At 41.1% G+C, this 16,065-nt stretch overlaps 1 protein-coding gene across 6 annotated transcripts in view; it reads right to left on the bottom strand.

Moving 5' to 3' along the window:
- Positions 1 to 16,065, bottom strand: part of dock10 (dedicator of cytokinesis 10) — a 36,456-nt gene that overhangs the window by 12,421 nt on the left and 7,970 nt on the right. For 2 of the 6 annotated variants that reach the window (XM_088380733.1, XM_088380734.1), the window contains exons 1-22: positions 10,959 to 11,323; positions 6,520 to 6,639; positions 6,196 to 6,285; positions 6,003 to 6,085; positions 4,804 to 4,876; positions 4,431 to 4,559; positions 4,137 to 4,271; positions 3,886 to 4,072; positions 3,556 to 3,641; positions 3,185 to 3,268; positions 2,895 to 3,053; positions 2,599 to 2,820; positions 2,419 to 2,541; positions 2,249 to 2,331; positions 1,803 to 1,925; positions 1,655 to 1,734; positions 1,402 to 1,589; positions 891 to 956; positions 716 to 808; positions 517 to 640; positions 308 to 429; positions 36 to 119 (exon numbers count right to left, since the gene is read on the bottom strand). In XM_088380733.1, coding sequence (XP_088236859.1) covers positions 36 to 119; positions 308 to 429; positions 517 to 640; positions 716 to 808; positions 891 to 956; positions 1,402 to 1,589; positions 1,655 to 1,734; positions 1,803 to 1,925; positions 2,249 to 2,331; positions 2,419 to 2,541; positions 2,599 to 2,820; positions 2,895 to 3,053; positions 3,185 to 3,268; positions 3,556 to 3,641; positions 3,886 to 4,072; positions 4,137 to 4,271; positions 4,431 to 4,559; positions 4,804 to 4,876; positions 6,003 to 6,085; positions 6,196 to 6,285; positions 6,520 to 6,639; positions 10,959 to 11,123 — 2,619 coding nt within the window. In that variant the 5' untranslated portion in view covers positions 11,124 to 11,323. Of the gene's footprint in view, positions 1 to 35; positions 120 to 307; positions 430 to 516; positions 641 to 715; positions 809 to 890; positions 957 to 1,401; positions 1,590 to 1,654; positions 1,735 to 1,802; positions 1,926 to 2,248; positions 2,332 to 2,418; positions 2,542 to 2,598; positions 2,821 to 2,894; positions 3,054 to 3,184; positions 3,269 to 3,555; positions 3,642 to 3,885; positions 4,073 to 4,136; positions 4,272 to 4,430; positions 4,560 to 4,803; positions 4,877 to 6,002; positions 6,086 to 6,195; positions 6,286 to 6,519; positions 6,640 to 8,540; positions 8,730 to 10,958; positions 11,325 to 16,065 lie in introns of those variants that run through there. The other 4 variants (XM_088380739.1, XM_088380737.1, XM_088380738.1 and 1 more) reach the window with 4 other exon arrangements.

Below are 16,065 nucleotides of genomic sequence, written 5' to 3'. Positions count from 1 at the left end.
TCCGATATGCACGTTAAGAGACATTCAAATGCTACCTGAGTGTACACAGTTGACACGACATTAGTTGAGACTTTGAAGATGGCCTTTGCCCCATCGACCCATTTGACATCAGCTCCATTCTGGAAATGCAGAAAACAAAAGATTTCCAATAATTAGTAGGGAACATTTCTGTAGGTGAAATTAGAAAAAAACAAGCTCTGATACTACGACACCGATACTTTAAAGGGAGACGTTAAGTAAAATGATTTCTAGCTTATAAACACAAATTGGTGAGCCGATAAGTAATGTTCATTAATATTCGCTATACCTTGGTGTTGTTGGCCTCTTTGATGGCTAAGTAACCAGGAGGTAGGTTACTGGAGACTGAGATGCTGAACTCCTGAGATGACATACGACCTTCTTTGAGGAGAGGCAGCCAAGAGTAGCCCACTTAAGAATCATAAACACAACACCAAGCTGCATTATAGTAAAATGCTAACATGTTAACCCCATATGCTACATGCTAACGAAGCTCACCGGGGGTCTCCAGGGCTTCTTTCCTCTTCGCGTTGGTCTTAGCGTTGATGTCACATGTGACATGGTAAAATGAGAAAAGCAAATGGTGCTTTTCGTGAAGTTGGGTGGGGAGTTCAATCTTCACCTGCGTTGGCAGAGATGCAACACTTGTTTTGTGCTCTTGCTGAAAACGCGATTATTTTCCAAGTAAGGAGCCCACCTCATCGTAAAAGTCAGGATTTTGAGAGTGATGCAGTACAGTGGAACAGGCTGATGTGGTGAACACCGGACCCCCCGGCTTGCCGTAAATGCACTGGGGAGGCAAGTATAACAACGTTCAGATGTATTTTTTATGGCAAAGCGAAAATACCGACTTGTTTTGGAGACTGTGTTACCTTTAAAGGTTTGGCCGGTTCCTCGTCTGAACTGCGGAACTCCACGTAGACGGCAAGATTACGAGCCTGTACACAAAAAGAGCGATGTAACGTTAAATAATGGGCTAATAAAGCTCTTGGCAGAAGACAACTCACCACCTGGATATAACTAAACAAAATAGGCTGAAGGACTTTCAGTGGAATGCAGCTATTCAAATAATTTAGCAGGCAACATTTTGCTTGAACCAAACGTCTTTTCTAAATCAAGGTTTCTCAAAGTGTGGTCTGTGGACCACTGGTGGTCCCCCAAAAACAGAGGAAGTGGTCCGCAAATTACTTTTGTGGGTGTGTTTTATGACATCATCAAACAGTAAAAGTGCCACAATTAATCGACAACAAATCGATTATCACATTCATCGATTTTTGATAATCGATTAATCACAACTGTTTTTTTTTTTGTTAGATTATTTCTCTAGTCACAATACAAAGGGAACTCCGAGGATGGTGAGCGTGATGATGACAACCGCTTTACCTTGGCGAAGCTCTTCTGGCTGTCATATTTGAGATGCTTGGGGTAAACGTAGATGTGGTTCTTGTAGACACGGTACGGCTGAGCGAACTTGGTGGTGTCCTGGATGAACTCCTCCACCTCGACCGTGGGTTGCTGTTTGCTGAGATCCTCAAAGGGCTTGACGGGGATGTAGGAGGACGTCACGCAGTCTAGAAAGCACAAATATGACTCGTGAAGAAAGAGTTATGTATGATGCTTTAGTGGTCAAGCATACTTGGAAGCTCCAAAGGAACATAGTCCACTGTGATGTCCAGAGTCCCGGGAACGGTCTGGAGCTTGCTGGTCTTCTCGGCCCTGATTGGATGAAGATGTTGTAAGAATTGATGTTTTGTAGAAGACTGACCGTGATGGTTAAGTCTTACCTTCTGTATTCTGACACTAGCTTAATCAGGTCTTCTGTGGAAATTTTGTTACTCTCCTGTTTGAAGAGCGGTGAGAAACGAGATTCTCTGTCGAGTGCCCCCTGGTTGTCCTTGAAAAGTGACCTGTTGTAAAAAAGTAGGTATCAACTTAGAAGTTGTTTTTAAATTTTAAATGATAAAGTTAAAACAGATTGTGTATCATATTTCATGCTTCATTGGCACAAAGCCACAAGGGGGCAGTCTAATAGTACAATTTAATAGTAAGAAAAGAAGAGTTTCACAAATAAGTGACTTGGTAAGGTACATTAACAAAAGACCACCCGTTCACATTTACAAATTTTGCTTCCAATTTTTTCCCCATGTATTTCTTTTAATATATAGCTTCAAGCTAGCATTTGACCTCTTTTTTTAAATAATTGTTGAATATCTGGTTTTCTGCTACTGACCTGACGGACCAAGCAAATGGCATTCGGTACTTTCCTAATTTCCCGCAGAACTGCTTGTTGGATTTTAAAATCTTCTGGACAATCTGCACAGAAAAAAAACCTCCTCACATCTGTTTCATAAAAACTATATTGATGCAAAATAATAATAAGGCAAAAAAAACCTTTCTTACCTTGCTGGAGTCTGTGTTTTTGATGTACGGCTCAGTACCGCAAGCAATATTTCCCATCAGCACCTTCTCCACTCTGGCCACCATCACGATATCCGTGTGAGGGTTGGTCACCGAGAATATGGCCTACAATGACATCTCATTAACGTCCGTTTATGAATGAACACACTTTGGACATGATACCTGTTTGGGAAAGCACAGCCAGTTTTCCAGATCCAGGCTTAGATGACATTCTCCAGCCTTCTTCTCCCCAGGAGCGCACACGCCGTTCTCCTGAGCTCCAGAAGCACTTCCTCCGAACATCTGACGCACTGCCTCGTGGTTGAGGTCCACGTGGAAGTCAGCAGAAACCTTCCTGCCGTCTCGGATGTCCAACAGTGTTAACGACACGAAGAACGGCTCGATCTGGCCGAACCAACAAATAACAAGAATTAATTTTATTTATAAAAAAAAACGTCGAAGTCATTCCAATTCCTTACGTTGGTGACAGGTCCAGTTTCATTCTCATTGATGCAGCCCTGCAGCATGAAGTTCAGCGATCGACACGTCACCATGAACCTTCTGCCTAGTTTCTCCTCAAAAGGACGCACGGTGGAGTTGTCGCTCGATGAATGCTCCGCCCGCGGGCTCCTCAGGACCTGCGGTGAAAGAAAATTCCTTATTGGCCATTACATTAGGTACACCTAATATCCACTGTCTTGTAATCTCATTGTGTCTAATAATTTGTATAATGAGAAGAAATTAATAGCACAGGTAAAATTATACGTACAGGAGTGTCAGGGTCAAGCGAGAAGAGATTCAACCTCTCCTCCCTCCGGGCGCAACGAATTCCCTCATCTGTCTCTGAGACGTACTGCACAAAAGACGACGACATATGATAATTATATGACGGGAACCCCAAAACCACATGACTTGTGCACGCTCGAAAATAGACGGGCGCTTCGAAGATCAGCACCGTGAATGTTGGATTGAAGGGAGAGCTCTTGTTGAAAATAGAAAGCGTTCATGTTTGTGTAGTCATTAAAATATATCATCAAAATAAATATTATGATTCTTATAACATTATTTTCAAATAATGGTTGATATATTTCTCATAGCAACCCTAATATATATGTATAGGGGTGGAAAAAAATAATCAACCTTAGCTAGCTCGGGATTGATGCCATTTTCCGTCGTATCTTCATTCTCAGGCAAACAACCATCGCTCAGCGACATGTCAAACACATCTGAAGGAGGAATGACAAATATTTTAATTCTGTAAATCAGCTTTAGCAGCACAGTAAGCAGAAATAGGGACACATACATCAAACTCGGGATTAAATAGGATTCTGAAGACTATAAAGCAGTCAAATGTAATCTTTATGGCCATGCGCCATTTCTTTCACGCTGAAAATAATTAACAAGCTAATTTACAGACTTAAAGATCAGTGGCTCATGAAAGTTGCTGACATCAGCATTTACAATTCTCACCCTGGCGATGGTCGGACAGGTCCAGACTCTTACGGTCCTGAGCCGGCCCGTCGTGCGGCGTGATCTGCAAGATGCGAGTCAAGGTGCTGATCCACTCTTCCATGTCCTGCTCACTCTCCGCGGCCAGCACGAAGTATGTGACCTCGTTCATCTTCAGCTCAAAGGCGTGCTTCCTCAAACGATTATTCTGCGCGGATCATTTTATGTCATTCAAATTGGACAGCTCCGATGAGTCAAATTTGGGAGCACACCTGCACAACACCGGTACACGAATCGAGGAATATGCAGCCTTTGGGTTCCTTGGAGATCTTCTCGTCTTTGTAGAAGTTCATGATGTAGGAGTTGTCAGTCAGCTGGGTCAGTTGAAAATATCTTCGCTTGAAGGACTGTGCAATGATAGGAAATGTCACAGTGAAAGTGCTAAAATCAGTATGTTTTTGTATTAACCCATTCGCTGCCATTGACGGCTATATGGATCCATTTGAACTGGGATGGCCGTAAATGAGTTAATAATCGGTATCAAGGAAGTATGTTGACATCCTCACCCGGACAGTGATGCTATTGTTGACGGTGCTGTTAAAGTTGCCCTTGTAGAGCCAACCCGAGCGAAACACACCGATCCCTCCCCCTCCTCCTCCACCTCCTCCTTTGGACGAGGACAGGGAAGTGGTGTCCTGTAAAAGACAAAAACGCCCGCACATAAAGTACATCCTCTCGTCTCGAATATCAATAGAAGAGAAGGAGACATCCTCGACCGGGCCGTTTGTCAAATGACGTACGTAAATGATGATGAGCTTCACTTCTCCATGGGAGTGGTTTTCAATAGCTTGACGATAAACTGATTTGAGCATCATAAAGCCAGGATGTTCTCACCACATTAATGCATTTGAGGAAAAAAAAAAAAAAGCCATTACCAACCTCATCTTTGTCCACGTCTTCATAGTCGATCTCAAAAGAATGGGATGGGAGCTTCTCAGCTTTGTATAATTTCCTACGACAAGGCGAAAGGAGACCATATTGAGAAAAAAATGTGGAAGAATTCTGGTGATTATACAATTAATCAACTCCGTGGCTCCACGGAGTCAACAATAGATAAGCCCCGCCTCTTTTGTTTTGCGTGTGCGGATATGTCGAGCAGGATCCTGGCTCATAACTCCATTGGCAGAAAGACACTTTGCCGAAGGTCACGTGATGGTGACAGCTGTCGAAAATAACCGCCGCAGTCGGCGCATTTGTGGTGATTGCGGAGTGACGCAGGAATGCTTCCTGATTGGCGGATGGACGTTGCTGCAGTCCAAAACACCACAAACCTACAGTCGTTGCATATTCCTGCTGGCCAAGTGTTTATACTCCATTTCACTTAACTCCATGTCCAAACAGTAGAGTTTATTTTTCTATACATGTTTGGCTTTTGTTTACACAAAGTTTGCTTTAGACCACTGGATACTGACATTTGAGGAAACTGACAGTTTTATCAGTGAAATGTCCTAAATCTAAATCAGCTTGAATTTAATGACTGATTTAAATAAATAAAATTATATAAATTAGAAAAAAAATCAAATAAATTAAGAAAATAATAAAACAATTAAAAAAAAATCTGGTTTGACAAAAACATCATTTTAATACTTTATAATCTGGCATCCACTGTGATTTTAAGGATACACTTTATAAGGCCTTGTGTCGGAAAGTCCGACAGTCTGCACCTGCTGCACTTAATCGGCCTGAGATTTATTTCTTTTTTCCAGAGAGGCAGTGTTCTGTTTCTTTTATTTATTTTTTAATAACCCCATTAGTGTCATCCACCAAAATGCACATAATGACTTCAGGCCTGCAGAGAAACGAACTCAAGGCATTAACATCTGTCTCGCACTGCTTTAAATGCACTTCCGGTTAGTTCAGAGGTCATGTGAACTGACACTGGCAACCCATGGGATAAAAAAGAACATTCCTGTGGTTTGAATCGCTGGACTGTTTTGGATTAGTCCCATCTAGGACCCAACAGCCCTCCATAGCCATGAAGCATTGCTTTGTCCTTCCGCTCTCTGACTCCTTTTTTTTTTTTACTCAACACCCACCATCTTGTTCTCCTTCAATGCATTTCAGGTTAATGTTATTACCTTGGCAGCAGGCGGTAGTCTCCAGCGTAGTCATCATACTTGAACTGGACCACATTCAGATCCGAGTTGTAATACTTGCAGGCCTGGGTGGAGAGGATGGATGGACTTCACTGACTACACGCAGCTAAGATACAGTAAACATACCCCCCCCCCAAAAAAAAAATAAGCAACACAAACACAGTTGACCTCTGACCTGTCTGACCAGCAGACATTCAGCCTGAAGCTCTGCGCCTTCAGGAACAGCTGACCTGAGAGTGCGTCTCTCTTGGGGCACTGTGGATACCTGCAGGGATGATAAGAACAGTGAAGAGATGCATCACCATGGCAACAGACATTGCCGTTGGATTACTAGTTACTTAGTAACACATTAAAGGAATCTCTGTACTTTCACTCTCTTCAAGCTGCCTTAGCACTTGTATATATACTACAAGGGAATTCCCTCTCACTTCCTTTGAAAGCTATACTATGATCTGATAAAGTCAAAAAGCTCCTACCCTGCACGTGCAAGTACACTTACTGTGAAATCATTGTCAGGAAACAGCAGTAGCTCTCTAAGAGGGTCTTGCTTGAGCTCCGCTCCCACTTCCGAGATGACGGCCTCGTAGTCGAGCGGATCAATCAGCTTGGGCTTCTCTTGCTGCGAAAACACATAACGCAAAAAGACATTAGCTGTTTGAACACAAACGGTGCAGCATGTCGACAGACAATAAAACAATGCCGATTTTTTATCCTCTGCATTTATCGACTAATATTCCTGCAGCTCAGTGAGTCATTTAAAACTCTTCTTGGTGTGAGTCTTGAAATTTGCATTCTAAGTATTGTATGCCTTTTGCAATGACTGATTTGAATGCAGCCACAATGAAAACATTGGAGGCAGTCAATTATCCATCGGCACGACACAATCTGACCATTCTGGGGGAGAAAAGTCTCAACATTTCCTGTGTGGTGCTGTGACATCATGAGGACCTAAAAACAGAACGCAGGAAGTACACGAGTGGCTATTACCGCGGAAGGCGAACTGCTGGGGCACACCCCAAAGCACTTGATGACACTGAGGCCAAGGAAGATATCTTTGCTGTACTTAATCTACCCATGATATGATTGGAATTTCCTCACTGTACAAGAATACTTGTCCTACTTGCACACAGCAACCACTCTGACGCAAAACGTGACTTAGAACATGAACCGAGAGTGACATAAATATTCACAGAATGATTTCTTTCCATTTGAATCATTATGGTTATGGTGTCACATAGTGCGAAGAAAACATGAATGAACGGTTGTAGATGTCCACAACAAAAGTGTGTGTAATACTCAGTGAGTCAGATGAAAAGACTGACAATGTGTTCAAAAGATTACAGACCATCACTTCTGTAATCTGCAAAAAAAAGCAGAAGACCACAGAAGGCTGGGGGAGACGGTAGCCAGAAAGTTAGAGGAAGCAGAAGAAGTCTCTAGTTTGTTTGACATGTGTTTCACCCGACACGTATTTCTACTTTAATGGTCCAAACAGGAACCAAGATAATCTAAAGTTCACTGAAGGTATCCTAAATGTTATGTTAACGCTAATGTACAATAACAGGATCAAAAATCAATAAGCTTCTTTTAGCTGTCTGCATCTATTTTTTTTTCATCTGGCTCATCGTTATTCATCCAACATTCATCGGAGTGATTTTATATTTAATATTTTTCAATATTCAAAGAGCATTATAGACTTAATGACATTCATTTTAACATTGAGAAGCAGCTTTTATTAGCACTCGCTTCCATATAATCAGAAGAACAGTGTCCGGCTGGTTACTATGACAACAGTGGATCGCCTACTTCTGTTCTACAATATTGGTGAGCCAGCCTGGAAACGGTGTGTTAGCATTAGCATGGCTAGCATCATACAATTAGAAATGATTCATGTATTGACTACAATTATTGGCCAAAATGTATGTAAGAATTAAAGTACACTTGGATTGAAAATTGTTCCTCACTGGTACTGCAATTATTAAAACAAAATATTATTCAATTATTATAAAAAATAAAAAGAATCCTGCCAACCAGCCATGTTTGGGTTGACTTTCTGACGAAGGCTGGTACAAAGATTTAAGATAACAAAAAAGAGCTGTAGTAAATTAGTCTTAAAAATATAATTTTGCCTCAAGCAATTTAAGTCTCGGAAGTGCTGATCCAAACACATTTGGTAAAATATTCCAGATCATTTAAGTACACACTGAAATTTTACACTGATTTGACATTTTACACGACACCTGTCACAGACTGTGATTTGGAGAACAGCTGCCTGTTATGTAAGCATCAGTGATATCCACACAGTTGGATTTGCTTATTATTTTAAAAAGAATAATTCTCTGTCGCTTCCGATTACTAAAATAGAGCTGAACTTAATGCACTCTACACACTTGGGGGGGAAGAGGAACTGAACTACTCAGTCACATCATTGGCAGCAGCTCTTTCAGACAATACTAGAAAAGTGAAGAAAAAAAAACATAGAAGAGGTAGATATCAGTGAATATATTATTAAATACATACAATACTCAACCTGGTGAAATCCGACCTCACGCGTTTACTCTTGACTTTCCTCCTTAGGGTGATTTTGCTCCTGAAGCTCATTATGAAGACGAAATAATCCAAATGGTAGAAGTGAAATGTAAAAAACAAAAAAAAACTAAGCTTAAAGAAATATACTACTCAACTAAAGAAACACATCGCATGTGGCTTATCACAAGCAGAACTGTCTCCACGTTATGTGTCAGCGCACGTGGACGTAGAGGAAGTTGTTATACACGCACACACAAAGTTCCAAATCTGCCGGCAAATGAGATTTCAACCAAGACGGTTGACAAACACCGACTTAAATCCTTAATAGCTTTATCAATAGGTTCATCAGCAAAAATAAATAAATAATAATCTTATAAAAGCAATATAAGGTGGAGAAAAAAAAATCTGTAAAATGAGAATTATTCTTTCTGTTCAGCGATGTTTGGGCAGAGTCATAAAGCATTTGTGCACATACAGATAAGCACTTCCTCTGATAAAACCTCAGAGTAGAAGAATAGTCAGAGGAAACCAGCATGGAACAGTTGACGTGTGACAGACTCAAAGCAGAGAGACCAATTAAAGTCGTTTTCTGTCCTCATGTAATTAATAAGGCAATAGTCTCCTATTGAACATCAGAATCCTCCATTTTCTTCTAACTAACTTCCCTCTTCTCCATCTCATCAAACTTTTTTGACTCCCTTGTCGGCTTTACTCCCTTGCTCGCCACCCTATTAACCTTTCCACATCTCGGCTCGGCCTCCCGCGGTCAGATTTGAACATGTTTCAAAACTGAACTAACATATGTATCAGCTACCCTCAACTCCTTGTTTTTGCATTTTATTAATTCTGGCGTTCCTCAGGGTTCACTGCTAAAGCCCCTGTCTTTTCAGAGATGTCATTCTGTAAAAATAAATATCTAGTCTGTACTAAGAGCTGACTTTTCGGTGCTCTTCTGCATTTTTTAGACATCTATTGTTTTGGGGTTATGAAAATAGTATGACAACAACTCATTCTTGGAACCCTTGTAAAATGCTGAGTCAATGTGCTTGCTACCTTCTACTGCAGCATCATCATGAAAGTCCCACTCATACTCTGATATCTTGCAGAACGTAAAAAAACAAAACAAGAAGTATAAAACATCAAGTCCAGTTTACCACAGAGACCAGAGAAGGGAACAAAGATGTGAAAGGTTTATGGTGGGAAAGCAAGAAACAAGAGAAGAAACTGAGTGTAAAAATCACACTGTGCCAAAACTTGAACATTTTTCCACTGGACTTGCAGAAACCTGGGTCCTGCTTGGGGTGAAAAGAAAAAAAATCAGGCCAACACGAGTGGTTCCAGACAGATACCTCACACATGGCTGACATACAAGCATTGTACTGAAAAGTTGTTTAGGAACATTCAGCTTAATGTAATCCGATCGTTGATTGCTCGACGCAATTGCTGCTGTGTGCATTTATTTATTCATTCAGTCAGTTAAATCATCTTCTCCTCCATATGTTGGGAAAGGAGAGTGTTCCCACAGAAAGCAAATTCCTAATGTATGACCCTCACTCTCCACCCCTCATTTCCGTCCTCCCCATTATACCTCTCAGCTGTGAGGGGCTACAACCCACATACCACACGGTTTAAAAAATATAAATCTATAGAATTGAATTAAGATAGAGAGGACGCTCGTTTATCACAAGGGTTACGTTCCAGAAACCATGAAGCAATTTATATATACTTTAAGGCACGATGACCCCGCCCCACAATCACATACCCTAAAAAAGTGAATTTGATCAGGACTGTGATGAATATTTCAAAAAATAATAATTGTACTTCTACTGGTTATTTAAATGAATTAATTTTTGCAGAATACCAATCCAAAATGTGCATATGAAGTCGCCATCTTCACGTTCTACATGGTTGTACCTGTGACTTTGAGTGTGTGTGGCTTTAAAAGGCGGGGCCTGGCCTGTTAACTGATAGCTTGCTAAGTTAATTTACAAGTTGAGTACCTGAGTATCATTTGCCAGCCAATGTGCTTGTTACATGTTTATTTTGTTAGCATTTGTTCAATAAAGCAATTGAAAATGCATTTTTGAACCACCTGTCGAGCGATGACAGTCGTTTTTACTAGCGGTTAGCTAGGCTACATTGAATTAGCTAACAATTGTTACCTCATAAATTTCACATAATTTTATTTTTTCTAAGTATGAAAGGACCAAATTTTAGACATTCAGTTTTGAAAGGACTCGTGATATGTCAAAAAAAAATCATCCAGCTCAAATTACCTAATACGATTAAAAATTCCAAAAACGACCACAAAGGGGACACATGACAAAAATGAATTCTGACAATGACTACTGTACACACTACTGTTCCACCCACACATGTATTATGCAGAGGTGCATCGGTACTGGTTACCATGACAATGATGGTCAGAGGTGAGCTGGCAGTTGTGTAGCCTTCCAGGGTGGGTGTTGCAGCAGCAGCATCCATTGACGCTTGGTCCAGCCGAGTACACATGTAACCGCAGTCTGCCCCACCCACCGAGCGTAGAAGTAGGACCACGCTGGCAGAACAGCCCATAATAACCCCTCGACGCGGACACCAAGTGATGGCCAAGTGTCACCTGTTGGCGTGTCTTGTCCCGATCAAGTCCAAAAGCAGCCGCTGGTCCAGCCAGTGGTGCTGAGCCTTTGCGTTCAAAGCCTGTCAAGTAGCGGAGGCTCCATCCCCGACTAAGCCGCCTGCAACCTTTCCCTTTACAAGCTTCCGCCACCCCCCCTGCTCCGGATTCCGGTTCTTCCCGTGGCTATGAGTGAGAATACACACAGCCAGCCTTGGCGTCGTCCCTCCCTATCTTCCCCTCTCTCTCTCTTTTTCTCACTCCCTCACACACACATTGACTGCATCTGTGAACAGTCCAAACCAGCCCAGCCCCAGCTCGCCCAGACAAATGGCAGAATGCAATAAGCGTCAGATGACCAGAAGCAGCTGCTACAATACACAAAAAAAAAAACAGCATCACTTTTCCCTCCCTTTCAATCTGCTGCACTTTCTTTGATTATTCTCCTTCCCAATCCCACCACTCCTTCCAGTTCCCCTGACTGCGCCTTTGCAGAAACCATTGGTGGTGCCGCAGTGATGATAACACGCCCTTTTGCAGCAGACTGAGCGTTTTTTTTTTTTCTTTTCAATAAATGTGCATAGATTAGATTTAGCAGTTTCTTCCCGTGACACATAAAGCGTACCCACTTCGCTCCAGACTAAAGGCTCTGGCAACATGAACAGTACGTGAGGCTCCAGGGAGCTTGTTGCAGACTTGCAGAGTTAAGAGCGACAGAGCAGAAAGAGGAGGGAAAATAAGGGGTGGGCGGATTTACAGTTCAAGCATGCAGCATGTGGACGACAGAATGCACAGAACAGTCCCGCTATCTAATTTTCATTCACTCTAGATTAAATCTGATGTCTTTTGTTTTTTTACAATGTGAGGCTTCTGACAGTATTTTTGTAGAAAACTGAAATACAGCAGAACCTTAGTTCACCAGTTGAATTTAATCTATACTCTTTTTGTTAGCCAAAACACTCACGAGCCATTGAAATGAATGGAAATGCATTTAATCCGTTCCAGCTCTAGAACAAACGTTTGTTTACCTTATCTGTGGTTGGTTTTATTCTTTTTTCAACAGTAATGCAGTACATATTAGATGCAATTTAATTTTACATTTTTTTTAATGGAAATCACTTTTTGCATAATCATGCTAGTCAGCTATCATAATCATCTTTGACATATCCTAATGCTCAGCAGTATTAAGTAGTCAATAGAGGGGGAAAATACGACTGATCAAAAGGTATAATTTGTGTATGCATTGTTTTCCGCAGACCTTTTATCAAGCAACACATGGCATATAGATCCACACATTCTCACGCTGTTTCCTCCCCACTGAGGCATCCATGGTGATCTTCTTAGGTCATAATTAGTCCAAATAGATCAGTGTCAAGTTGCTACTTGGCTCCACCACCCACGTGAAACGCTCATTAATAGTGTTTAAATTTATATATAAAAAAGCACAACAGATGTGCATCCACCCACATGAAGCCAAAAACAAGCAGATTTATAAATTATAACCTGCATGAAGCAATAATAGAGTTTGACGAAATAAGTGAAATGTTACTGTTATTTTGTCTTTGCTGATCATTTCTACAGCTTCAAACCTATTTGACAGGCAGTAGCTCGAAATTGTTACCTGATTTAGCCCCCTTGGTTATTTTCTATTCTAAACACAAATAAATCCCGAGTCAGCATTCTTGATTTTTCTATTGTATTGGAAATGCTACGTTTCATTCTATTTACATAGCTGACAACGTTATCATCATCCCCGCCTACACACGCCACAATGAAAACACAAGCCAGAATACGGTTTACTGTTCCAAACTTGAACTGTTGCTAGCCGAGAAGAGACGAACAGGATACGTGTCAGCCAATAACCATTAGTGTTAGCGTGACTTCATATAAAAAAAAAAAAAAAAGAGGAAACGACTGAGGCCGCAGCAAACAATTACTCATGTGACAGTTAAAAAGTGAAATGAAAACAGCTGTTGGGTATAAATGCAAGTTTCAATGTACGCCTTTAAATAGGCGTACGGGTTTGCACATGCACAATGTATGTCAAAAACGATGACATCATCAGGGGGCATAAAGTGCAGAGCGCCGCCATCAATTTGCACCGCTAATGCTTCCCATCTGTGCGACCCCATTGTGCGAAGAACGAACCTACCGCTCGGCTTTTATTCGTGCGCATGCGTCGTACTAAACACATGTGGTCCGACTATTTATACGACATAGATAACCGTGTGCCGTTTTAATGGCTTCCAAAAAGGAGAACCTGCAGATGAAGGGCTGATAAAACTCCTGGAGGTTGCCTCATAAGAAGTTAGCTAGGCTATACTTAGGTTCCCTGAAGGGTTGGCAGCGGACTAATGTGTTGTTTGATGTGGTGCAGAACCCTGATGAGTTTTGAGGGGGGAAAACATTCTCTGGTTTCCATGGCGACCGGCAGGCTGTCACTTAAGAAAGACCTTGTATTCCCTACACAAGCCTCTTAATGACCTTTTGGCTAGCAGTTAGCTAACCCGTCAATGTGTGGTGGGACCGCATCGCTATTCAGACTGCTTAGTACAAAATGGTTGAACTTGACTCTACATTTGATCAATTGAATTTCTCATAATGTATTTTCTCATAGAGTGAACTCACAGAGAGCTGTTCTCAGAAAAACCTCAGCGTCCACAAACAGGAAGCCGGTAAAAACGAGTGTTGTACTGAGGTACTTTCGAAATTACTATTGATTCCAAACAATTAAAAAAAAAAAAATCCCATTATGTTATTTGTCCACTTGTTAAAAATGATTTACTACCCCGTTCACAATGTGACACAATGGAAAACAAAGTTCCATAATTCCAAATCTGTTTACTTCTACTCTCAAGGAAACTTTGGCATTACCTGTCACGGCTGGATTATATATCCATCTGTGAACAGAATTATAATTCAAATCTCCCGGGGCTTGTTAAATCATGGGCCAATGGAGAATTCCTCACAATTTGGTGCAAATCCAAGGAACACACCATTTTTTTTTTTTTTTTACAACCCCCCCTCAGCACAGATGGGCCTTTTAGTTTCCCTCGCACACCGAAAAGACATCTTCCTCTATTTCCTGTTAAAACTAGCTGTAAATGATTATGTCTTGTGAAGTTGAGGAGGCGACGGGAAGATGTACGCTATCAATGCCATCTAGTGCTGAGAGCGAAACACAACAGGCTGAGCGAGCATCCTCAACTCTCGCCCATCTGCTGTTACTTTAAAACACAATCTACAGGAGGCGCTGAGAGCCAAAGATACAATCTGCTCGGTTGATTTAGAAAAGGAAGCTATTAAAATGTCTTTAACCGAGAAGTGAAATCCGGAGGCAGAATGGATGTTTTGGGAAGAAAGGAGATGGGGTGGAGATTTGTGAGGAGCAATTGCTGGGAAAGGGTGTGTGAGGAAGAAGGGGCTCAATTGTTGTTGGACTGTCAACTTCACAACAAGCCGCAACTTGTCAAATATGGAACAATTGTTTTTATAAAAAAAAAGTCTTCAAGCAGTTGAATTCCACGGATAGTTTTGACAAACAAAGAGAATTGCACGTTACACTTAGGAAAGACTGCTTAGCTTATTGCTAACATTAGCTTAAGTGTAATGGCGTTAACACTATTTATGCAATGGAAATTTGAACACAAACAGTGGAGCAACACATGTAGACAGCATTTATATTTATATTTAATTATGTTATAACTATATTTGAAAGTAGAAAATAAGTAGTGGTAAATAAAATAGACTTAGATTAGATTTTGATTTTTAGTGCAGTATTTAAATCACAGCTCTAAAATGACCTATTTTGAAATATTAAATATAGAAATAATATTGATACCATATATAAATATTAAATAAAAACTGCATATTTTTTAATTCAATCTATTTCATTTTTAACCAAATTTAAAAATAATTGCTACAGAAGCAACGTGAGCCATGTCAAGTTGAAATAAATTAATTTTAACAAGGAAAGATTTTTGAGTTGTCATTAAAGCATCACTATAAACCACTGCTCCCATTCATCTAAAATCCTGTGTAAGCGTTTTATGTTGAAAGTCATAAAACGAGTCACACAAGAGATTTTATTTAGCAAACATGGAGCAGCAGTAGCACCAGAGAGACACAGAACTAGTGTCGCATATTTGCAACCTCATTAATTCCCTCTCCCACATGGCATCCCTCCCTGCTGCTCAAGCCTGTCCTGGGCCTCAGTTGCATTGTTCAAACATCTGATAATATTTGCAATGATTCTACAACTAGATGAGGCAGCAACGTTTTCATGGAGGGCTGTTTGGAGGTACGATGAAACTTGAAAAAAAAAAAAAAAAGGCTGTTTAAATGAGAAACAGGTTAATGCTTGTTCTCCTGGGGGTTGTTCTAACAACAACAGCAGCAGGCAACAGAGCTGCTCTTTAACACGAACCTTCATGAGACATTAATTAAAAGCAAGCAAAAGCAATGAAAGGTTCACTTCACCCTGCTGTGCTGATTTTCATCTTCTCATCAAAGCCTAAGATTGCAATATAATAACACGAAAGCACCGCCGCCATCTGTCCGCTGCTTCTCTGCGATCCCACTTGAGCCAGTTACACGGCTCTTGTTTCCGGACTAGGTAAAAAACAGGAGGGGGGTGAGCGTGCAACCACGATGAAACTTGACTGTATCGGAGCCAAGTCAAACTCGGAAAAAGCCGCGATCCCTCCTCCGGTTCCACCGCATGTCGAGGCCGCTGTCACTCGGAAATTATCCCCGATGATTGCTGCTTCCTGTAACTCTGTCAGCTTGAAAAGTCTGGCCTCACCCTGAACCTGCTCCATCTATCCTCAATCAATACCGAGACCTATTACACGGTGAGTCCTACACGAAACATTCACACCCACCTTATGGATTCAATGAATG

This window comes from Syngnathus floridae, chromosome 7, assembly GCF_059516105.1.
Source record: "Syngnathus floridae isolate MCC-2025c chromosome 7, RoL_Sflo_1.0, whole genome shotgun sequence".
Classification (NCBI taxonomy): Eukaryota; Metazoa; Chordata; class Actinopteri; order Syngnathiformes; family Syngnathidae; genus Syngnathus; species Syngnathus floridae.
Note: the sequence above shows the minus strand (reverse complement) of the source record. Positions and strands in the feature narration are given on the sequence as shown.